Source organism: Otolemur garnettii, unplaced genomic scaffold (assembly GCF_000181295.1).
Source record: "Otolemur garnettii isolate 467f Iridium unplaced genomic scaffold, OtoGar3 scaffold00001, whole genome shotgun sequence".
Classification (NCBI taxonomy): Eukaryota; Metazoa; Chordata; class Mammalia; order Primates; family Galagidae; genus Otolemur; species Otolemur garnettii.
This window is the reverse complement of record NW_003852396.1, coordinates 58,327,895-58,353,638: the sequence shown is the minus strand read 5'-3', so window position 1 is coordinate 58,353,638 and position 25,744 is coordinate 58,327,895. Positions and strand designations below refer to the sequence as shown.

Below are 25,744 nucleotides of genomic sequence, written 5' to 3'. Positions count from 1 at the left end.
TATAATAAAGATCTAGTTGTTTAATTTCTCCAAGTCTCTTTTTCCTCATCTACAAAATGAAGGTGCTACTATTGCCTACTTACTAAGGTTGTAAGGATGAAATAGGTGGTGATTATGAAGCAGTTAATGCAGTATTTTCCCTATGTTAAAATCATAATGAAAATTGTGAGGGTACTAATAGCATAGACAACATTTACTATTTCTTATTTATACATAAATGTTTCATCTGTAAAAATTTCTTTCATCCATATGACAGCTAAGGGGATGACTCTTATTGTTATTATTTCTCAGAAAAGAGAACTAAAGCAAATCAGATTGACTGATTTTTTTCTCCAAAGTTTCAGAAGTAGTAAGAAACAAAACTAAGATTCAAATCCAGGGAATCTGGGCCAAGATACCACGGTCTTAACTAGTGTGCTGTGCTGCTTAGATAGTAAATTATTAATACATTTGAGTCATCATTAGTATTATTTTATTAGGCTGCTTTATGGGTTGATTTAAAAATCTTTAGTTGTGGGGGAGGTGAAAGATGGCGGCTGAGTAATAGCTTCATTGCAACTGGGCATGGTGAGACTAGGGAGAGAAGACTCCAGGCATCTCTGGCTGGTTGGATCTGCCCAGAAACATCCCTTTGGGGATATAGGGAGTCAGCAAGAGACCTCTGGACCCCATGAGGAGGACAAAAGCAGTGAAGAACTGGCAAGTGGTTGCATGTGTTCGTTAGGTCTAATCCCGCTGGCAGCTGTTAAGTACAGCAGCAGTGAGATTGCAAACTGGAAAGGCCTTCCCTGTGAACTGTTTTGTTTTTTTGGACTTGAGGACTCAGTTGAACTAACTTGGGAGAACTTGGGTAAGAGTGCAGAAAACTTTAAGCGTTGTATAGGGCCCCAGACTAAGCCACTGAGCCAGAAGGAGCTAATAGTGTTTGGCTGTGGGCCATGTGGAGACACTGTGGGAGAACTGCCCCAACAAGCTCCACCCTCAGGTCACAGAGCAAGGATTAGGCAGGAGACCTTGGGTGAGTAATCTAGTGACTGACCAGCCTAAAGGTGGGGACTGAGATGCCTGACAGCCTTGGCCCTCAGGGGCATAGAGTGAGACTGGTTTTGGCACACTGGGTAAGTGGGCAGCCACTTCAGGAGTGATCCCAGCAACAAGTGCTTTCCTGGGAAAGCTTTGGCTTAGCCAAGGTTGACAGTTTAAAGTGCCTTTTAAGCAGGTTGAGAAGAGATTTAGGCTCTCCACCCTGAGGGGTTTGAGAAATCAGCAGAGGCCTCCAGTCTCCATCTTGTATAGCTGAATCAGCATTGTGTTTAACATCTCATACCCCAGAAGATCACCTGTTGCCCAGACAATATTCAGCAAGTTATATACTGCTTTGTTTGGGGTTTTGGTTTTTTCTTTTTTTTTTTTTAATTTCAACATTTTCCTTCTAGATTTTCTTTTTTTTCTTTTCTTTCTTAATTTTTCTAGTTTAAATATAATTTTCCATAGTTGCCTTCTTTACAAATTAGAACTTCATTTTTGCTAGTGTTTCTACACCTATTATTTGGTTTTTCCCCCAATTTTATCCTGTAAAGTTTTCTGTTTGCTTGTTTTGGTTTCATTTATAGCATTTTGTCTTTCTTCTCTACTTGGTGGAGGTGGGGCACTGTGTCTGAACAGGCTGGCAAAGAGCTACTGATTTTAAGGAAACCACCCAACCCAGCACCCCCAGAGGTTGGGGGTTTCTAAGGTTGGGCCAAAGTACCCTACTATATACCTATATTGCTCCTGTCTCCCTCTTTCTGTGCCTCTCTTATTTTAGTCAATATTCCCTTTTACTCACCTCTTCTCCTTTCTCTCTCTTTTTCTTTTTTTTAATTTTTAAATCTTTTTTCTCTTCTTGCTCTTTAATCCTTCTGGTCCTGTACCAAAAGGACTCATTGAAATCCTAGGCCAGAGGCATGGCAACTTAAAGAGCAAGATGAAGTGAAAGGAAAATTAGGGCAAGGAAACAGATAAAAGAAAACACTCATGAGGAAGAATCAGCAGAAAAATCCTGGCAACCTGAAAAACCAGTCCAGAGTAACCCCCCTCCAAGGGACTGTGAGGTAGCTACTGCAGAGGATTCCATCTATAAAATGTTAGAAATGACAGAAAGGGAATTTAGAATACAGATAATGAAAGCAATGAAGGAAATGATGGAAACAATGAAGGAAACTGCTGATACAGTGGAAAATAACCAAAAACAGAATCAAATAAGAGATGAATGATGTGAAGAATATAGAAAGGATATAGCAGAGTTGAAGGAACTGAAGCAGTCAATTAGGGAACTTAAAGATACAATAGAAAGTATCAACGGCAGATTAGACCAGGTGTCTGTAAACTATGGCCCACAGGCCACATGCGGCCCGCTGAGGGCATTTATCTGGCCTGCTGGGTATTTTTGCCGCAGCTGCCTGTCCTGCTTAGTAGCCGACTCATCCTGGGGCCTGCAGTCCAGCCCTCCAACGGTCTGAGGGACAGTGGACTGGCCCCCTGTTTAAAAAGTTTGAGAACCCCTGGATTAGACCATGCAGAAAAAGAATCTCAGAGGTAGAAGACAAAGCTCTTAGATAACTCAGATAGTTAAAGAGGCAGAAAAGAAGAGAGAGAAAACAGAACATTCACTGATAGAATTATGGGACTTTATGAAGAATTCAAACATACGAGTTATAGGTATCCCAGAAGGGGAAGGAGAATGCCGCAGGGGAATGGAAGCCATACTAGAGAATATTATAAATGAAAATTTCCCAAGTATCTCCAAAGATTCTGACACATACTTTCAGAGGGATATTGGATCCCAGGTCACCTCAACTCTAGCAGAGCTTCTCCAGGACACAATTGTGATGAACTTATCCAAAGTCAAGATAAAAGATTCTTCAAACTGCCAGGAGTAAGTGCCAGTTGACTTACAAGGGGCAAATCCATCAGGGTGACTGCAGACTTCTCTAATGAAACTTTTCAAGCAAGAAGACAATGGTCATCTACCTTTAATCTACTTAAACAGAACAATTTCCAGCCCAGAATTCTATATCCTGCTAAGCTAAGCTTTAAAATTGACGAAGAAATCAAATTATTTATGGATATGCAAACATTGAGGAAATTTGCCACAACAAGACCAGCGATACAGGAAATACTTAAACCTGTTCTACATGTTGACCATCACAATGAATCAACAGCAAAGAAAAGAAATATCTAAAATTAAATCAGAGGTCAATAAAATTGAAAACAAAAGAATCCTTCAGAAATTAATGAAACAAGGAGGTGATTTTTTGAAAAAATAGATAAACCTTTGACCAGACTAACTAGAAATAGAAAAGTAAAATCTCTAAAAAACCTCAATCAGAAATGATAAAGGAGAAATAACAACTGATGGCACAGAGTACAAGAGATCATCTCTGAATATATAAGGGACTTAAATGAGACCAGAAACTCTATGCTCTGAAACTTGACAGTGTGAAGGAAATGGATCGATATTTGGAATCACACCCTGTCCCTAAACTTAGCCAGGAAGAAATAGATCTCCTGACCAGACCAATTTCAAGAACTGAGATCAAAGAAACAATACAAAATCTCCCAACAAAAAAATGTCCTAGTCTGGATGGCTTCACACCAGAATGCTATCAAACCTTTAAGGAAGAGCTTATTTCCGTACTGCAGAAATTATTCCAAAAAAATTGAGGAGGAAGGAATCTTCCTCAACATGTTTTATGAAGCAAACTTCACCCTGACACCAAAACCAGAAAAAGACCCAACTAAAAAGGAGAATTTCAGACCAATTTTACTAATGAATATAGATGTACAAATTCTCAACAAAATCCTAGCCAATAGGCTACAGTTTATCATCAAAAAAGTCATGCATCATTATCAAGTAGGTTTCATCCCAGGGATGCAAGGCTGGTTTAACATATGCAAGTCCATAAACATTATTCACCATATCAACAGAAGCAAAAACAAAGACCATATGATCCTCTCAATAGATGCCGAAAAGGCGTTCGATAAAATCCAACATCCTTTTCTAATTAGCACTCTGAAGAGTATAGGCATAAGTAACACATTCCTTAAAGTGATAGAACTTAACTATGACAAACCCACAGCTAATATTTTACTGAATGGAGTAAAACTGAAAGCTTCCTCCTAGAACTAGCTTCAAGGAACCAAACAACGTTGTCATGATTACTATTCAACATAGTGCTGGAAGTTCTACCCAATACAACTAGGCAAGACAAAGAAATAAAGGGTATCCAATGGGAGCAGAGGAGGTCAAACTCTCCCTCTTTGCTGATGATATGATCTTATACTTAGCGAACTCCAAAGACTCAATCACAAGATTCCTGGAAGTCATCAAAAAATACAATAATGTCTCAGGATATAAAATCAATGTCCACAAGTCAGTAGCCTTTGTATACACCAATAACAGCCAAGATGAGAGGCTAATTAAGGGCACAACTCCCTTCACCATAGCTTCAAAGAAAATGAAATACCTAGGAATATACCTAACAAAAGAGGTGAAGGACCTCTATAAAGAAAATTATGAAACCCTAAGAAAGGAAATAGGAAAGGATATTAACAAATGGAAGAACATAATTCTCATGGCTGGGAAGAATCAACATTATTAAAATGTCTATACTTCCTAAAGCAATCTACCAATTCAGTGCCATCCCTATTAAAATACAAACATTGTACTTTCAAGACTTGGAAAAAATGATTCTGCATTTTGTATGGAACCAGAAAAAAACCCATATAGCTAAGGCAGTTAATAGCAATAAAAACAAAGCTGGGAGCATCACCATACCAGATTTTAGGCTGTACTGCAAGACCATAGTGGTCAAGAAAGCATGGTACTGGCACAAAAATAGAGATATAGATAGACATTTGGAAACCAGTAGAAAACCAGGAAATGAAACTAACATCTTAAAACCACCTAATTTTTGATAAACTGAACAAGAACATACACTGGGGGAAAGACTCCCTATTTAATAAATGGTGCTGGGAGAACTGGATATCCACATGTAAAAGACTGAAACTGGACCCACACCTTTCTCCACTCACAAAAATTGATTCAAGATGGATAAAGGACTTAAATTTAAGGCATGAAACAATAAAAAAAAATTCTCAAAGAAAGCATAGGAAAAACACTGGAAGATATAGGCCTGGGGAAAGACTTCATGAAGAAGACTTCTGCGGCAATTGCAACAATAACAAAAATAAACAAATGGGACTTAATTAAACCGAAAACTTTCTGTACAGCTAAGGAGACAACAATCAAAGCCAATAGACAAGCTACACTATGGAAAAGGATATTTGCATATTTTGAATCAGACAAAAGATCTGACATTTGACATCCTAATTTCGGTTCTCTATAGATCCTGCATAACTAGTATCTATAGAGAACTGAAATTAATACACATTTTAAAAGCCAACAATCCCATATATCAATGGGCAAGAGACATGAATAGAACCTTCACTAAAGAAGACAGACGAATGGCTAGCAAACATATGAAAAAATGCTCATCATCCCTAATTATTAGAGAAATGCAAATCAAAACTACCCTGAGATACCATCTAACCCCAGCGAGAATGGTCCACATCACAAAATCGCAAAACTGTAGATGCTGGTGTGGCTGTGGAGAGAAGGGAACACTTTTACACTGCTGGTGGGACTGCAAACTAATACAACCTTTTTGGAAGGAAATATGGAGAACCCTCAAAGAACTCAAGCTCGACCTCCCATTTGATTCTGCAATCCCATTACTGGACATCTATCCAGAAAGAAAAAAATCCTTTTATCATAAGGACCCTTGCACAAAAACTGTTAGATTTGCAGGTCAATTTATAATTGCCAAAATGTGGAAACAGCCTAAATGCCCACCAACCCAGGAATGGATTAACAAGCTGTGGTATATGTACACCATGGAATACTATTCAGCCATTAAAAAAAAATGGAGACTTTACAGCCTTTGTATTAACCTGAATGGAAGTGGAACACATTATTCTTAGTAAAGCATCACAAGAAGGGAGAAGCATGAATCCTATGTACTCAATTTTGATGTGAGGACAATTAATGACAATGACATGGTGAGGGTGGGGGAAGGGAAGAGCAGAGCGAGAGAAGGAGGGAGGTGGGGCAAAAGAAGAGCTGAAATAGGGAAGGAGGGAAGGAGTCGGGTCTTGGTGTGTGACACACTTTTGAGGGGCAAGACACGATTGTAAGAAGGACTTTACCTAATAAATGCAATCAGTATAACCTGGTTTCTTGTACTCTCAATGAATCTCCAACAATAAAAAAAAATCTTTAGTTGTATAAAAAAATTTATACATGTCTAATAGTTTCCATGTTTATCAATATCAACAAAGGTCTGGAAAATAAGAGTGTCTTCAAAAACTATATAGTATAATTTACGTTGTGAATGACATTTTTAAATTTTATTTATTATGTGGTTTCCCTACATCCATCTATAGTTTTTCCCAAAAACCTATTTGGAACTTTAGAAATATAATCTCTATTTTAGAGTATATAATTTTTAAGGTGTCTTCATATCTTCTCAGGTAATGAAATTATGACTGTGTTTCTTTATTGGAATCCATTTATTGAAATAAAAGGACAGCTTTATACATTAATGTACTCATATAAGCATCTACTCCATACAAGTAGACACTGTGTGTTAAGCCAAGTAAATGCACAATTATAATACAGTGGGCAAAGTTTAATGGTAAAGGTCTTCATGAAGAGCAAAGAAGGTATCCAAGCTGGGAGGGATGACCCCCAAAGTGAGCTTTGAGAATGTGTAAGAATTTACTTTAAATATACTTTGAGTTCTTTTCGGTCTATTTCACTCTTTCTAGAAACTCATTTACCAAGAAGTTATCCTTAGCAAGTTTTCTTCTTTTCCCAAAGAAATTTTCTTTCATTGTGGCTATCAATGAGCATCAAGGTGGTAGATCAATCATATTTAAGGTCATACTGTGGAGAGGTGGGGAATAAAGATGGGAGATACATATACATGGAAAATTAAGTTTATTTTATATAAGTGACATGTTTATTAAAAGTGGCATAAAACCACACAGTAGAACCTTCATAGTTGACCACCTCCTCACATTGACCACCTCCTTAAGTTGACCTAATTTTCATAGGCCAGACATGCACCACAAGTATGTGTCAGTATAGGCCTAGGTCCTTATGTTGACCACCTCCGTATGTTGACCAGTCTGTTATAGTCTCTTGGATGGCCAATTTACAGAGATTCTACTCTGCTCCTATCAATTTGGTCATTTAAATGCAAAGCAGAATTAATATCTAATAATTATACCATATGTAATAAACTGATTTATACCCTGAGCAGAGAAATAAGAAATACAAGGCTATATCAAGTGTTTAAATATGAAATCAGAAATGGGATATATACATATAGAATATTTATATAATAATTTCAGGTAATTTATTCTCTTCCCTTAACACCTGCATAGTGCCTGCCATATGGTAGGTTTTCAGACATTATTGAATGAATAAATGCATGGATGGTTAGTACAAGAAGCAAGTGCTCTAAGGGTTCAGAGAGATGACAGATCATTGTGGGCTGCAGCAATAAGGGAAGAGCTGTAGCTGGATCTTGAGAAGGACTTGAATTTGAATAGTTAAAGGATGGAGTTTAAAATGAATAAGGGTAGCGAACAGATTGACTTAGGTAGAATAATGCTCTAAACCAGTGTAAGATGAGAATAGAGAGTTTAAATGGTATCAGATTGTCTTTATTTATTTATTTTTTTTGTTTATCAGTCAGGCTCAAACACACTACCCTTCGTGTGCAGGGCTGCCGTGCTAACCACTGACCTAGGGCAGCCGGCCAGATTGTCTTTAAACACTTCTGTTAGATGTGAGTTTAAGGAAAGGGACCATATTTTCTTCTTATTCCTTGCACGGGATCTGGAACATAGGATGGGCTCAGTAAATATTTGTTAACTGCTTCACAGACAGACTAGTTGGCTAGCTGACTGACTAGTGGAAAACTTCAAAAGCTAGCTCCAAGAGCTTTCTCTTTAGGCAATGATAAAATTGATGTTTTAAGAATACTCAGTGTTGTTGGAGTATAGAATGTCAGATGTCATGGCAGAGAATCAAATATAATTAGGAAGATTTTCCAGATGACAGAAGTGGATCTGGTTGGGAATGGAAAAGAATGATGCTTTTAAGGGTTACTATGAAGAAAGAATAGCTGAGAGTTAGGTTTTCCTTTTACTCTTTCTCAGGTCAGGTTCCCAAGAAGCAGAGCTGAGATGGGGATTTTTGTGTAAGAGACTTGGTGAGTGACTACTCTCAGCTGAAATGCATAGAGGTAGGAAAAGGAGCCTAGCAGCAGACAAAGATGTGGGGCAAAGGCATGTGTTCAGCTGAGATCTAGCTGACTCTGGAATGAGAAAGATACCATGGAGCAGCCCCTCTTGAGACAAGGGGACTGACTGGCTTTTGTGCCTCTGAATCAGTCAGGTAACAGGAAAAAGATAATAACCTTGCAGGTATCTTCTGGCTAGACTTCTTTCAGTCAAAGGCAATCTTCAGGAAAAGGGTGCAGCTATGAGATGGAAGCAGCCCGGAGTCACAGCAGCTGGAGTTTGGGTGCTCTAGCCTGGTAAAAGGCACCTTGGTGGGGCACTGACAGTGTCTGCTATACTCTGCTGTGCAGTAAACTTTCTGTATCTGCAGGCTCTGCATTTGTAATTCAACCAGCTTCAAGCTGAAAATATTTGGGAAATCTGAGAAAAGGCTTCTGGCCAGAATTTTTAAAAAGGGGGAAAAAAATTAAATAGGAAAATATTTGGGAAAAAAAGAATAAAAAATAACAAATCAATAATAAAAATATTACCAATAAAAATATAGTGTAACAGTTATTTACATAGCATTGACATAGTATTAAGTATTATAAACAAGCTAGAGACTATTTAAAGTATAGGAGGGTGTGTGAAGGTTATATGGAAATACTACACCATTTATAAAAGAGACTTGAGCATCTGTAGACTTTGGTGTCTTTAGAGGAAGGGATCTTGGATCTAATTCCCAGTGGATACCAAGGGACAATTGTAGTCTCTTCTTCATAGCACCTGCCTGAAAACCTTTCAGTAACTTCCTATTACATCCAGAATAAATCCAAACCTTTTATTTTATTGTATTGTATTTATTTTTAGATGGAGTTTCATTCTGTTGCCACAGGTTAGAGTGCCATAGCACCAGCCTAACTCACAGCAACCTCAAACTCAGTTCAACAAATCCTCCTTCCTCAGCCTCCCAAGTAGTTGGGACTACAGGCGCCTACCACAATGCCTATCTATTTTTTTCTAATTTTAGTAGAGACAGGGTCTTGCTATTGCCCAGGTTGGTCTCGAACTCCTAAGACTCACACAGTCCTCCCACTTCAGCCTGTCAGACTGCCAGGATTACAGGTATGAGCCACTGTACTTGGCCCCAAACCCTTTATCATGACTGGCACAATCTGGCCCCTTCCTATTTCTTTGGCTTTCACCATATATAGTCTTTTTCAATATAAACTTTATTTTTCTTTCTTGGACATGGCAGGCCCATTCTTACCTCAGAGTAGTTGTGCTTAGTTTTCACTCTGCCTGTAATAGTCTTCCCTCAATTTTCATGACTAACTCTTATCATGCAGGCAGGCTTCTCTATTCAGAAGTCACCTTATCAGCTCTCACTGTCATCCTCTCCCCTGAAGGCTGTGAACTCCACAAGCATCTATCACCTTGGTGCTTTGATATGTGGATACCCAATAAATATCATTCAATCAATAAGGAGGAAAAGTTTAAGTTCTTGGAACTTGAATTTCCAAGTTCCCCCCCAATTGCACATAACTGTGAAAGAAATGGAAGCAATTGTAGAAATAAGACCTGTGAGATTACACAGATTGTGAGATTCCTGAGATTGCACAATCTCACAACTGTGAGATTCCTGAGATTGCACATAACTGTGAAAGAAGTGGAACCAACTGTAGAAATAAGAACTGTGAAGGGGCTGACAAGGGCCTGAGTGCAATAGCTCATCTTATAATCCTACCACTTTGGGAGGCTGAGGCAGGAGAATTGCTTGAGGGCAGGAATTCAAGACTAGCCTGGGCAATAGCAAGATCCTGTGTCTACAAAAAGTTAAAAAAAAAAATTGAAAAATTAGGCTGATGGTGGCATATATTCAGAAGACTGAGGAAGGATTGCATGAGGCCAGGAGTCTGAGGTTGCAGTGGGCTATGCTGATTCCACTGCAATCTAGATGGGGCAACAGAGTGAGACTGTGTCTCAAAACATCAGCAACAATAACCAAAAACAAACAGAAAAACTGTGAAGGGCAAGTCCGTCTGTGCAGAAAGATATGAAATTTTGCTTTTGACATGTTGAATTTGATTTTTTATTTTATTCTATTTTTTTTAGAGACAGAGTCTCACTTTATCACCCATGGTAGAGTGCCATGGTGTCACAGCTTACAACAACCTCCAGCTCTTGGGCTTAGGCAATTCTTTTGCCTCAGCCTCCTGAGTAGCTGGGACTACAGGTGGTTGCCACAATGCCCAGCTATTTTTTTGTTGCAGTTTGGCCGGGACCAGGTTTGAACCCACTGCCCTACTCACTGAGCCACAGGTGCCACCGACATGTTGAATTTGAGATAACGCCGATAATGTATGATAGAGGTGAATAGTGTAGTGATTAGAGCACAGTTTCTTGAAGTAAATTTAAATCCCAGTGCCACTGTATGCCAGCTGCAAGATCTTGGGTAAGTTAGCTCCTGTGTGCCTCAGTTTCCTCACCTGTAAATAGGAATAATATTACCTCATAAAGTTGTTGAGAAGACAAACTGAATGAATGAATGAATGGATGAATAAATAAATACGTAAACAAATAGTGCCTGGTAATAGTAAGTGCTGTTTTTAGTGGAATTAAGGAGTTCGTCATATAGAGGAGATAGTCAACGCCAGGGCTGGGCCCAGGGTGGGATGAATTAAGCACTTATGGGACAAAATTTGAGAACCCTTGGAAGAAGTCCAAGGGTTCTGTGAGAGCCCAGGCTCCCTGAAATTTTGCCTCATTGGCTCTTCACTCCTTTTACCCTAGTTCTGCTTTTGGTTGAAGTAATCAAAGGGGAAAATCCTTTGTGGGTAAGATCCTCTAAATCTAGGCCTTGATGGGAGTGGTTTCTTGCTGTTGCCAGTCTCTGGGTTGTTTCACTGTCCTTTGGTTGCTACTCAGCCTTTTCCTTCACTTAATGTGACCAATTTCCTGCAGTTTATACCCTTTGCTCTGATACTCTGAGTAGATAATTTTCCTGTTTGGTCCCTGGTGAATATGAAAATTAATATTCTCTACAGCAGTGGTTCTCAACCTTCCCAATGCCATGACCCTTTAATACAGTTCCTCATGTTGTGGTGACCCCCAACATAAAATTATTTTCACTGCTACTTCATAACTGTAATTTTGTTACTGTTATGAATTGTAATGTAAATATCTGATATGTAGGATGTATTTTCATGCTTACAAAGGGGCTGTGACCCACAGGTTGATAACCTCTGCTCTAGAGCTGTGTAATAAGCAATAGGATTGAGAGAGGTAGGGGAAGAAGTTAACATTTATGGTGTGACTTCAATATGTTATGTGCCTTTACATATAAGATATTTAATCCTTAGCAGGTGATGGAGTGATGATCAATAGCTACTTTGTGGATGAGAAATCTGAAATTCAAGGAAGTATAAAGAACCTAGGGTCACTATAAAGCAAAGCTGGGATTCAAACCTAGTTTGAATGTGGGAGTTTATGCCCTTTATCCAGGAGTCCTCAAACTTTTTATCCAGTTCACTGTTCTTCAGACTATTGGAGGGCTGGACTGAGGGCCCCGGGACAAGTGGGCTGCTAAGCAGGACAGGCAGCAGCGGCAAAAACACCTGGTGGGCTGGACAAATGTCCTAGGCAGGCCGCATATGGCCCGTGGGCCATAGTTTGAGGACATCTGCTTTATACTGTGCAAAGCATCTGAGGGCGTTGAGATTGTGTGTGAACTCCCATCAAACTGTGAAAATTTGTTACCTTTTTTTTTCCCCAGTGAAAGGTATGTTTTTATTTTCAGAAATATAGTGACCATAAGACTCCTTCTTCTTCCTTCCTTCTTATTTATTCATTTATTGAGGTGAAATGTACATAACATAAAATTAATAATTTCAGAGTGAACAATTAGTATTTAGTATATTCACAGTGTTCTACAGCCACGATCTCTATCTGGTTCCAAAACGTTTATACCATTCCAAAATAAAATCCCTGACTCATTCAGTTTCTCTCCATTCTTCTTTCCTCCTTGCTCCTGGCAACCATCTTTTCTGGATATTTCATGTAAATGGAATCACCTTTCATGTTTGGTTTCTTTCACTTAGCATGGTGTTTTCAAGATTCATCCATATTGTAGCAAGTATCAGTACCTTATTCCTTTTTATGCCTGAATAATATTCCATCATATGAATATACATTGTACTATCATTTGCCCATCTATTTACAGGCATCCACATTTTGGCCATTCGGAATAGTGCTGTTGCAAGTATATGTGTACATGTATGCATTTGAGTACCTGTTTTTAATTCCTTTGGATACATGTTATTAAATATTTATTTGTTTATTTATTCTTTAGTCAGCTTCTTGAGGATCTTTTGGATACATATAAACTCATTAACTTAGAACTCATTTTTTCTAATTCTAATTCCTATCAATTTCAGATTACAAAATGAAAAAGATGTAGTAACTAATTTCCATTAAAATATTTTTCCTTTTTGAAGGCTAATTACATCTGTGGTTTTATAATCTAGTTTTAATTGACAAATTTTGCTTATATTTCTGCCCACTGTATGTACGTATATGTGTGGTTGACAGAAAGAGAGAGAGAATAGAGGATTTTTTTTTTGAATGTTAATATAGCCGTTCTGAGACTTGAAGATTATTTATAACTACTGGCTCATGTTTCATATTAATATTAATAGGTTATATGTCTAGGTCAAAGAAACCAATCTTCTTTTAAGGTAAGTGCTAATAAAGGTAGGGTCATTTGGAAGTTTGGACAAAAAAAAATATAGCTATTTTCAGTTATAGATAAATAAAATTATGTTTTTGTCATTAGAACAAATAAGAGCAGATGAGGGAGGGACAATTATATTTTCGTAATTTTTATGACAAGAAAATATGATCTAAAATAAAGTGAATGCACAAATAAAGTAACTCAGGTGAAGATTATTTATTTATGAAACAAAACCTCTTGAAAAGAGAAGAATGCTGATAGCAACCAGTTTGCAGTATACTGCTTTCCTATTCTCACCCTTACCATTTCAAAGACATACACAGTAATTTAGTCACACTTCCGTTAAATGTTAGTGGGAGTTTTGAAACTTAGATTTCTGCACACAGCTTTGAAAATGTATAGGTCAAAGTAAATTGTTAGTAAAAAACTGTTTTTCATTTTTAGTGAAATGGTTTAAATCTCTCACCAAAGATGTCCTAGAAAGCACCTTCATTCTAGTCATAGGAGAAGAGATACCATTTGGAGGTCACCATTTGGAGGTCATCACCTTTAAAGCAACATGGACAAGAAATCGTATTAAAGAGGAAAAAAGTGTTTCCCAACTCTAAAGGGCACAGGAGTTCAGGACCCATGTTGTTTTATAGGAAGCAAAGGACATTGGACCTTTGCAATGGACCCTTTCAGCTGTGTGCATCTCATCAGTGATAGAGGCATGCTAAGGTGAATTTTAATTAGGACTAAATTGTGGTATTACTCTTTCATACCCTGAACATCTGTTCCCTTCAGAAATGATGATTTATGCAGGCTATCAGAGCAGACAGCTTGCTACAGCTTATGTCACGGTTAGTGGGAAGCTGGTGGTAGAATTTCAGAAAACCAGCATCTAAATGGAGACTGGCCAGTGTATATGATACAGGTAGTAGGGGGAGGGAAGCATGATGTGTCCATTTTAAATTTTAAAGCCAAATATTGACTTGACTTAAAAAAAATTATCTTCTAGACCATCTGTTGTTAATGAAGAAAGTAACTTGGACAATGAATGGGTTGATGCTTCCTACTGATGTCAAAAGACGGAAAACCAAGCCTGTTCTTTCCATTAGAATGAAGAAACTTACTGAGAAGACCTCAGTCCGAATTCTGTTCTTTAAAAATGGCATGGGGCAGGATGGGCATGAGATTACAGTAGGAAAGGAAACAATGGAAAAGGTAATTTTGTATTAAATATTGAGGTATGAATTAAATGTTAATTTTTTGTGGCTTTTGAAATGTGTTTTTTTTTCCTTCTAGATATCAATATAAACTAATAAACTGAATTATTAAGAAGGCATTACATAGAACTAAAAAATTTACATGATTACAAGTCTGATTATAACACTAACACCATAAATTACCTTAGCATAGCAACAATATTCCAGGAAATTATTTAGCTAACATAGTTGGCCACTTACCTAATGAAAAGTTATGTTTATACTAGAGAAAACATTCTAATTAGTTACACTATTTTATAAGATATTTAAATGGAAGCCAATCTAAGCTGGGCTTGCTTCAAATCTCAAATCTGCCCCTTTACATTTAGAATGGTAAGAAGACCTAAAACACTCCTCTTCAGAGAATTAGCGAAGTCCAAAATAACTAAAATTCAGTTTGAAAGTATTCATATCATTTTTAAAAACAAAATTGGATGAGCCTACAAAAAAAATCAGGAAATAGTTATGCAAACTTTAAAAAACAAAATTTAAAGCATGACTTACTATATAAACATGTTTTTAAGAAGGTATTTATAGTTCCCAGATCATCTTTGATATTAAAAACTATGGAGGAATTAATGGGAATTTGAAAAAACACAATTGAGGATTTTTCTTAATCCCCAATGTGATAGTACAAATAAGGATTTTTCACCTAACTCAAAGCAGCATAATAATAATAATATAGTAACTGAATTTATTAAGAATGAGTTAGAGAGACAGTAAAACATAATCGTTTTTGGCTTCACCATTTACCAGCTATGAGACCTTAAGCAACTTAGTTTCCTTGAGCTTCATCTGAAAAATAGGGATAACAATAGTGTCTATATCAGAGAACTGCAGTGAGAATTCAGTGTTATGTTACACATGGAGTTCAATGACTGGTATCCAGAAAGTTCCCAGTAAATGCTTTCTATTCTGATCTTTAAGACTCCTACTATATACACAATATAAATTATTTTTCTTCCTAATGGGAAATTCTTATTATGAAATAAAAATAATTTTGTTGTTTCTGAATATTTCAAATTGAATGTTGCTTGGAACATGCAAATAGTTGACTAGTTATTAGAAATTTTATAAAAATATGTATTTCTTAATTTACTTATTTTTGTGGTGGTTTTATAACCACTACTGGTTAAGAACATATGCCAAGGAGCTGAGAAACCTGGGTTGTTTTTTTTTTTCCCCTTCTTATCTTCAGATTTGTATTATGAGTAAAACAAGGGATATTACAGACCAGAGTCAATTTCTAAAGTGAGTTGAAACATCTTCCCTGGACATTTTGAAAAATAGAGAAGATGGACATATCTCTTAGATTGTTAAAATGCAGTCATTCTTAGATATAGAAGCTAGATTAGATAACCTTTTGAGTTCACTTCAGTTCAATCTTTGTAATTCTATGCCTCAGTGGTAAAATTGGGGTAATAGACACTCTTACAGATTATATGTTTTCAGATGAAAGGTTGAGTATAAATAAAAATGTCATTGCTATTTTGCTTTTTGTCTCTAGAGAGCAATTTATTCAAAACGGGATGATCAAGGAAATCTTTAGCTTATTTTTTTTCTTTTTATAATTTGTTCAATTTAAAGAATTTTCCATTTATAAAACTTGTGGTAGAACATGGTTTAGTAGTAAATGTATTTGTAAATATGTGCCTAAACATCACTTTTAAAAATGAGGTAAAAAGGGAGAGGAGGCTACAAAATGATGGTACTGGGTGTTGATAAGAACTTTTAGGAAGAGAAAAATCGGGCAAACTAATTCTTTTATAAATAAAATTTAAATGTTGGAAGCTTTGTTGATAATCATAGGGTGATGCTCTTTTTATAGGTTACATACCACAATCAGTAATAGAAATAAGGAAGTTGCACAGTCATAAGAGAAACACAGATTATTTTCTCCTTTATAATAAAATATTAGAAATGTCAGCTATTTTAGATTATTGCTAATATACATCTGAAGTAGAATGTAAAGGACTTTAATATGGTAAACATTATTATAGTAGTGTAAGGAAAGAATTTTTGAAGATGGGTGGCAAAATCAGTTAAAGCATAAAAGTCCTCTATGAGCTCAGAATAGAGCCAAGCAGAAATGTCTGTATTTTAATTGTAAGTAGGAAATCAAAAGGAAATTCATTTATTTATTTTAGGAAGTAATTATAAAGTTTAAAATGAGGGCCAAAATGATATATTTCTTCACAAAACTCTGGAATACTAGAGCTATAGTATCTCCCTTTGTAATTTGAATCTGGTTTTAGAATTACTTGATATGATTTTAATAATCACACAGCACTTGCTACTGTAGAGTATAAGCTAAACATATATTCATGGGTTGAAAAAGGGTTTTTTTGGTTTTGTTTCTTTGTTTTTTGAGACAGAGTCTTAACTCTGTCTCTCTAGGGAGTGCCATGGAATCATAGCTCAGAGCAACCTCAAACTCTTGGGTGCAAGTGATCCTCGTGCCTTAGGCCTCCTAAGTAGCTGATGCCCATCATGAGGCCTAGCAAATTTTTCTATTTTTAGAAGAGCTGGGAGTTTGCTCTTGCTCAGACTGGGTCTCAAACTGCTGAGTTCAGGAGCTCCACCCACCTTGGCCTCCTAGAGTGCAAAGATTATAGGCATGAGCCATCATGCCCATACAGAAAAAGGTATTAAGAAAAATTTGTGGGCATAAGATGTCAAATTAATGGGAAATAGAAAATGATTACCAGGAATCCACCCTTTAAGGTTAAGTAGATAAGTGTTATTCTCCACTAATTATCTCTTGGATTCATTCTTAGAGAAGTAGTATTAAACAGTATAGATTATTTTATTATCCAGGATATCATTTCCTTCATGAAAAATGTTTTTTATTCTGAATAATTAATAATTATTTTTTGTTTGTTTTGTCCTTGGTTTTCCGTGTACTATTACTAATATGCAATTACAGTGGTGAAGAAAACAATATAAAAGATAAGGAAATGAGTGAAACAAACAGAAGACACCTGTCTTCTTCCTCCAGTTTGAAATGGTTGCTCTCTGCGACCTCTATCCTCAGATATCTTCATCATCACATTGGGGATTATCATTCCTGCTCTGTTGTGTTGGATGGCTTGTTTCTTGTTCTCTAGTTTTCCTCTATCCTCATTTACTCAAATTGTGCACATATATGGTGGCTTCTCCAATTTTTTCCTCCAAATATTAAACATATTTCTCCATCGATTCTTATTTCCAGTATTGTTGTTGAGAAGTCTGGTATTGCACTGATTCCTTTTGTGACACAAAGAATGAAAGATTTGTTATAGAATCATCTCTTTATTGATAGCATTCCAAAAATTTTCCAAGATGTGCTGGATACACAGGTTGTCCTTTCAATCTGAAGTCTCATCCTTTTCTTCTGAGATATTTTGTTGAATTTTTTTTTTACAATGTCCTTTTCCTGTACATTTTCTGTTCTGACTTTATAGAACTTCTCCTTTTATATGTTGAATTTCATTGAATCAAACATCTAATTGCTTATCTTTACCTCCCAATTCAATGAATTTTTTACTTCTCCCTGCATTGTTTCTGTTTTCTCTAAGTACTTGGGTTTTGTTCTTGTTGTTGTTTGTTTTGTTTTTTTTTGAGACAAGGTATTGCTTTGTCATCTGGGCTAGAGGAGTACAGTGGTGTCATTGCAACCTCAAACTCTTGGTCTCAAGTGATTCTTGTGCCTCAGCTGCCTGAGCAGCTATGACTACAGACGTGTACCACCATGCCCAGCTGATTTTTCTGTTTGCAACTGTCCTGCCTCAGCCTCCCAAAGTGCTTGGATTAAAGGTGTGAACCATCATGTCCAGCTGGTTTTTATTTGTTTGTTTTGGGGTCTTTGTTTATTTTGTTTGTTTTTGGTCTTGAATAGTATAGGCTTTCCTTAAATATGAGTTAATATTCCGTCAATATTTAAAAGTGAAGAACTAAAAAACTTGGTTCAGAATCTCTGTGAGCACAAGTGTATCATATTGAGGAATGTGTTTCACTGAAGAGGTTTTGAATGAGCTTTTTCTTTGGAGTGGACTCCCTAATTCTGTCTTTTCTCTGAGGGTAATCAATTTCACTAACTAGACTCTGGCAATTTGAGCAGTCTAGTAGCTAAGTGGAGAAAGGGGCTAAGAGTGGTGCTTTCAGTATTTCAGACTTTGACTTAATTTCTCTTTTTTCAGTAAGTTATGTTCCCTATGAGGTTTCCTTGGTGCCTCTAAATTCTCCCCTTCTTTAGTTTGGTCTCTCCAGAGAACAAATCTATCTTTACTTCTCATTCAGGTAAAAGTATAGTTGCCTGAATGCTTGATGTGAGGGAAAGGCTCTGGGGCTTTAACTACTTTCTGTAGAAACAGTCAATCTGTTTTTAGCCCTGCTTTTAGAAATATCTGATGTCTCAAATTTCTGAGCATTTCTGGGGTTCTGCAATACAAGTCAAGTTTATTTCCCTAGCTTAAGTGCTGACATTTCTGGTCTGCTAAATTATTTACTACTTAGTTATCTCCCTTCTTTCTGTTTATCATTTTTTAGATAATGTATGTCAAGTGTCAATCTTTTGGAATGTTGATTTTTTATAGATTAAAAAATAAATAATTATTTTTCTATCTCAATGGATTGTTTTACCCAGTATCTTGAAAAGCAGCATTCTATTATTACTTGAAAGCTACATGCCTATTGAGAAAATTACTCATATATGATTATCAAGGTATAAGTAATTAATAGATTTTATTAGATGCCTATAAACCAGAGGAATATCCAGACTTCCCTGATTTTTACCATTTGTTAATTTGAAAAGTAACTCCATGCACCTAAACAAAAGAAAAAAAAAGAAAGAAAGAAAGAAAAAATACTTTCTAGTTGAAGAAAGGCCCAATTCAGTTGAAAAAAGTACATCATAATAATAAAATTGTAGACTGTTCACACACAGATCAGTAACTATAGCAGCAGAGATTTTCCCAATGTGTGGGTAAAATAATTTAGAGAACATTTTAAAAGATTTAAAAAGGAGCACCTGGAGTAACAAAATTTGATTAAAGATACTGAACATGGATTCCGACAGGGGAGGTCATGCATAATTACTATGTTGGAACTTCATTAAAGAGCTTTTTGTGAAGTATGAGGAAAAGTTCATTGATAATAATTATTACTATGTATAAATCAGTCTTATTACACCTAGGATTGATTAATATTTGATTAAAAACATAAAAGCAGATATTTTTAAAATATCGAATTTGATAATATAGTCAAGAGTCTATGAATAGCCAACTATCTGCTCTTAATATGAATTTCTAGAGTTATACAATTGGGTTATTTTAGAACAGGGGTGTCCAACTTGCAGCCTGTGGGCTGAATGCAGATTTTGTGAGAGCTATTTTTTCTTATCTATGGTGTTCCATATCATGAAAAGTATGCACAGACCTTTTTTTAAATGAGTTAACTTTCATTAGTGTTTTTGTATTTAATGTTTATCCCAAGACAACTCTTATTTTTTCAATGTGTAGCAGAGAAAAAGAAAGTTGGACTCCCCTGTTTCAGAATATTGTAAGTATTTAGTGCTCAGAACTTTTTTCTTGAATAGAATACTAGAGAAGCAAAAATGTGAATTTCCTTAGTGGAAATAAAAACAAATGAGCCTAAAGGTTTACTGATCATAGTTAAGGACAGCTCTTAGTATTATTAAGGGGCAGTTAAGACGTAAACATGATATTAAACCTGAAAAAGCAAAATTTATTTCTGTGTTGTTGCATTGAAGTTTTTACTCATTTTTATATGTACATTTCATATTTTTAATGCATTTTGATTGCTAAGAACATATAAAAATAATGGTTAAATTAAAGGGTTTATTAGCTAGATCTTCATATATACCTTATCATTAAAGTAGTTTTGATGTACTTAACGTAGTTTTTGGACATTAGAATCATAGAATTTTATAAAATCATCCTGTGCAGCAACTCAGAAAACTGAGATATTTGAGAAGTTAACTGTCATATTCAAAGTGGATTATTTGGTATAGCTGAGACTAGAACCCATTTTCTGATTTTAAGAGCAATATTTGCCAGGCAGGGTGGCACTGGCTTATAGTCCCAGCTACTCAAGAAGCTAAGGAAGTAGAATCTCTTAAGCCCAGGAGTTCGAGGTTGAAGTGAGCTGTGATCATACTATTTACTACACTGTAGGCTAAGGGCAAAAGGGCAAAGAGCAAAGGAGTAATATTTTTTATTATTATTATTATTCACAACTGCCATGAGTATATTTTTTCTTATGAGGTATAACCTTTGTAGGTTGACCACCCAAGGAACTATAACAAACTGGTCAATATATAGAGGTGGTCAACATAAGGAACTAGGCCTCCTGTACTGATATGTATATATGGTACATGCCCAATCTATGAAAACTAGATCAACTTAAAGAGGTGGTCAACTATGGAGGTTCTAGTATATTTTAATCCCTAATGTGCCTTAACTTAAGAATGATTTAAAATAGTCATTAAAAATTAAAAACATGAGGTATCTATTGCCAGTTATACCAGGAGTAACTAGTATCAGACTAGGCATTTCATTCTAAACAACTGAAAAACTGGGTAAAATATATAAGACAACAATTTATATATATTAGGCAACATGAAGTATCAGATATAATGCTTAAAGGAAAGGGAAAAGTTGGAGTCCTACAATTAACCCCATCTTTGTACCTGGAAGCAATTTTTGAATTGTAGTAGAGAGAAAGAATATAAGAAAACCACAGTAATCTCCATAAGCTGCAGAGAAAGACATCAAAGTTCCAGGAGGCTGAAATGGCTGGAAATTTGCAGAGCAATGCCATCAAATTCTAATGGTCACCTTAGGATTTTATATATAGTGAAAATATTTTTCAAAAATGAAAATGAAAAGAAGGCATCCTCAAATAAACAAAAGATGAGGCAATTTATTTCCAGCAGATCTGTGCTTTGAGAAATATTAATATTTGTGGAATATTCCCCCAAATCGCATAAGCATCCCTTTGTGTCTTTGGTTGATTATTAAGTTGCTTATGCATAAGGTGAGCTCCACAAGGTCTGGCACAAATAGCTACTAGGAAAAGAACAACTAATTAGGATATAAAAGAGAAGTGACATGGGAGTATATGCAGGGTAAGGAGACATTTGCATTTTGACCATTGGAAGGGTAGAGATCCTGATGAACTTGTGAGGCATTCATGAAGATACCAGAAAAGATAATTTATGTCCAGGAGAAAAGTGAATCAATAGAAACAGACCCCAGAATAAAGTTAACAGAAAAAGACATTTGAAAAGCTATTATAAACATGTTCGAGGTATTCAAGAAAAACACAAAACACAATATGCTATTATAAATATGTTTGAGGAATTTAAAAAACCTGTTTATTTTTAGCTGCACACAGACTTTATGGCCACAGGTATAATGTGGAGATAAATAGAAACTGAAAATAGAACCAATGGAACTTCTAGACCTGAAAAATGTAATATCTTAATTGTAAAAAAGGAAAAAAATGACTGGATATGTTTAACATCAGCTTAAATATTAAAAGGGAAAGATCAGTGAACCTCAAGACAAGGCAGTAAAGCTATCCAATAGAAGTACAGAGAAGAAAAAGGAAAAGGCTGAAGAAAGGACAGAATGACAGCAACTCGTGGGATAATATTAATCAGTATAATATATGTATAACTGGAGTTCTAGAAAGACTAGGAAGGGGGTAAATATATTCGAAGAAATAATGGCCAATTTTTTTTTTTAACTTCATGAAAAATAACCCACAGATCTAAGCAGCTTATTGAATCCCTAGAAGGAAGAAAACCTGATAAGTGAGAGACACTGATAAAAAGCTTAAACTAGGCCCCGGAGGTAGGAAGGCAGTAGGGCGGTGGCTCATGCTTATAATCCCAGTACTCTGGGAGGCCAAGGTGGGTAGATGGCCTGAGCTCACATGTTTGAGACCAGCCTGAGGTAGAGAGAGACCCCCATCTCTGAAAATAGCCAGGTGTTGGGGCAGGCATCTGTAGTCCCAGCTATTCGGGAGGATGAGGCAAGAGAATCACTTGAGCCCAAGAGTCTGAGGTTGCTGTGAGCTATGACAGCGCTCTAATGGGGCAACAAAGTGAGACTTTTGTCTCAAAAAAAAAAAAAAAGTTTAAGCTACAGTGAGGGGGACACATTCAGTACAGGGATGCAAATATAAGAATGAAAGGTGATTTCTTATCAGAAATACAAGCCAGAAGATAACAGATATTTTTTAAATGTTGGGGGGAAACAGTATTTTAAAATGCTGAAAGAAAAAAAAATGTCACCTTAGAATTTTATACACAGTGGAAATATTTTATTTTTTTCAAAAATGAAGGCTAAATAAAGACTTTCCCAGACAAACAAAAGATGAGGCAATTTGTTTCCAGATGATCTATACTGTAAGAAAAGTTAAGGATACTTTTCACTGAAGGAAATGATACCAAAAATAATTTGGGTAGAAATTTGTTTTTAAGAAATTATTTTAAATGGAAATGGAACATATACTGAGATATATCATTTATTATTCATTTAAAAAGTCACAATACATTTAAAAGGATTAAAATATAACACAACCATATGTTTCCTGACCTCAAAGGAATTAAATTAGAAATAAATAACAAAAGATATAAGGTCACTTTTCAGCTATGTGGACGTTAAACAACACAAGTCTAAATAACACAAGTCAAAGAAGACATATGGAGGGAAATCAGAATGAAAATGAATTCATCCTCTTAAATTTGTGGAATGAAGCTCAAGTAGTATTTAGATAAAGAATAGTATTCCTACAGGAGAAATGTTTAAGGTTAGTGGTCTAATGTTTTGCCTTAAGGTAGAAAAAGAGAGCAAATTTTACTCAAAGTTAGTTGAAGGATGAAAATAACTTTTTAAAATTTTATTTATTTTTTTTTGAGACAGAGTCTCATTTTGTCACCCTTGGTAGAGTACCATGGCATCATAGCTCATCGCAACCTCAAATTCTTGGGCTCAAGTGATCCTCTTGCCTCAGCCTCCCAAGTAGCTGGGACTACAGATCCTGTCACAATACCTGTCTATTTTTTGAGACAAAGTCTGTCTCTTTCTCAGGCTGGTCTCAGGCTCATGAGCTCAAGCAATCCACCAGCCTCAGTCTCCCAAAGTGCTATGATTACAGGTGTGAACCACAGTGCCCAGCCACCTAGTGTGAAAATAATCAAGAGTAGAAATTAGAAAAAGGGAACATGAACAGACAGTGGAGAAAATCTGCAAAAACAGACGTTGGCTCTTTGAAAAGATAATACAATTGACAAGACTCTGGCAGACTTGACCAAGGAAAAAAAAGATTCTGGGCTATTATCTGTAGTAAAAGAGAAATGACGACTACAGATATTGCAGTCATCAAAGGAATAGTAAGGTAATATCACTATTATTTTGCTTATAAAACTGACAAATTAGATGAATTGGAAGAATTCCTAGAAAGACTTGAATTACCAAAACTGACATGGAAGAAAATTAAGAATCTGAAAATCTCTGTGTCTATTGAAGAAACTTAATTTATAATTATAAACTTTATCAAAAACAAAACTCCAGGTCCAAATGATTTTATTGATGAAGTCTATCAAATGTTTAAAGAAGAAATAATTAATATTGGTTGTATACAAACCTTTTAGAAAGTAGAGAAAGAAGAAATACTTGCTCTTTTATTTGATGAGGCAAACATCACAGAGACATTAGTAGAAAAGAAAAATACATACCAATAGCCTCTCATCATAGATGCAAAATTACTCCTTAAAATATTAATGAATCAGGCCAGGCATGGTGGCTCAGGTCTGTAACACTAGCACTTTGGGAGGTTGAGGTGTGAGGGTTGCTTGAGGCCAGGAATTCAAGACCAGCCTAAGAAAGAGCAAGACCCTACCTAGTCTCTAGAAAAAATAGAAAAATTAGCTGGGCATGGTGGCAGGCACCTCTAGTATCAGCTAATTGAGAGGCTGAAGCAGAAGGATCATTTGGGCCAGGAATGTAAGATTACAGTGAGGTATGATGATGCCATTGTACTCTCTCTAGCCTGGATAGAGCAAGATTTTATCTCAAAAAAAAAAAAACCTTCCAAATTAACAAATCAAATCCAACAATAATACATCAGGACCAAGTGAGTTTATCCCAGCAATATAGTTAATGATAAAAAATTAATATAGTTTACCATCTTAAGAAAATATGTGAAAAACTGTATGTTCTTATCAATTGGTATAGGAAAAGAATTTGACAAAATTTAATATTCATTTATGAAAAAAACTTTTACTGGAAAGGAAACTTTTTCAATCTGGCAAAGAATCTCTTTTAAATACCAATTTAAGGTCTACTTTTAACTCTTTGAGGATTCTCCATACTTCTTTCCATAGAGGGTGTATTAGTTAGCAATCCCATATTCAAGTGGGCAGAGGGGAGAAGAGAGAAAGGGGAAAGGCAAGGAGGGAGATCGGTAAGCTCTCACCTGTGGCACAGTGAAAGGACATACTACACATCCCCTGGATGAAGGGCTCAACTACAACTTGAACTTTAGGCTAACAGCAAGGGGGTGCCTGTTGCTCAGTGGTTAGGGTACCAGCCCCATGTAGCAGGGGTGGCAGATTGAAACCCAGCCTGGGCCTGCTAAAAAAAGTAAAAATTAAAAAAATATAGAAATGCAAACAATGAGGATTGCTTGAGCCCAAGAGTTTGAGGTTGCTGTGAACTATGGTACCATGGCACTCTACCCAGGGCGACAAAGTGAAACTGTCAAAAAAAAAAATGCAGACAATGTAACTTAATTATTTATACCCTCATATTAATCTGAAATTAAAAATAAATAAGTAAATACCAATTTAACTTTATACTTAATGACGAAAGACTGAACTATTTTTCCCTAAGATCAGGGACAAGGAAAAAATGTTCTCTCTTACCATTTCAACTTAACATACTACTTAAGGGCCCTACCCTATGTAGTAAGGCAAGAAAAAGTCTATAAATTTGAAAGGAAAAGGTAAAACTTTTATTTATAGACAATATGGTGGGAACATAAAACATTATAGATAATTAACATAAAAGCTAGCAGAACTAAGGAATAAATTCAGCAAGGTTCTATATGCCTGCAACAATTAGAAAATTAAGTTAAAAAATCAAATACCATAGGGCAGCACCTGTGGCTCAAAGGAGTAGGGTGTCGGCTCCATATACCGGAGGTGGCGGGTTCAAACCCAGCCCTGGTCAAAAACTGCAAAAAATAAATAAATAAATAAAAATCAGGTACCATAGCACTCAAAGACATTAAATACTTAGATATTTGTTTAACACAATATGTGCAAGATCTATGGAGTAAAAACAAATGATTACTGAGAGAAATTAAAGAAGGCCAAGCCCACTTTCATGAGCTGGAAACTTCAATAGATGTCAACTACAAA

The 25,744-nt window shown here is 36.0% G+C and overlaps 1 protein-coding gene across 1 annotated transcript in view; it reads left to right on the top strand.

The window, feature by feature from the left end:
- Positions 1–25,744, top strand: part of DCDC1 (doublecortin domain containing 1) — a 62,595-nt gene that overhangs the window by 24,264 nt on the left and 12,587 nt on the right. The window contains exon 5 of the mRNA XM_012802166.2: positions 14,067–14,272. Within this exon, the coding sequence (XP_012657620.1) occupies positions 14,067–14,272 (206 nt within the window). The remainder of the gene's footprint in view (positions 1–14,066; positions 14,273–25,744) is intronic.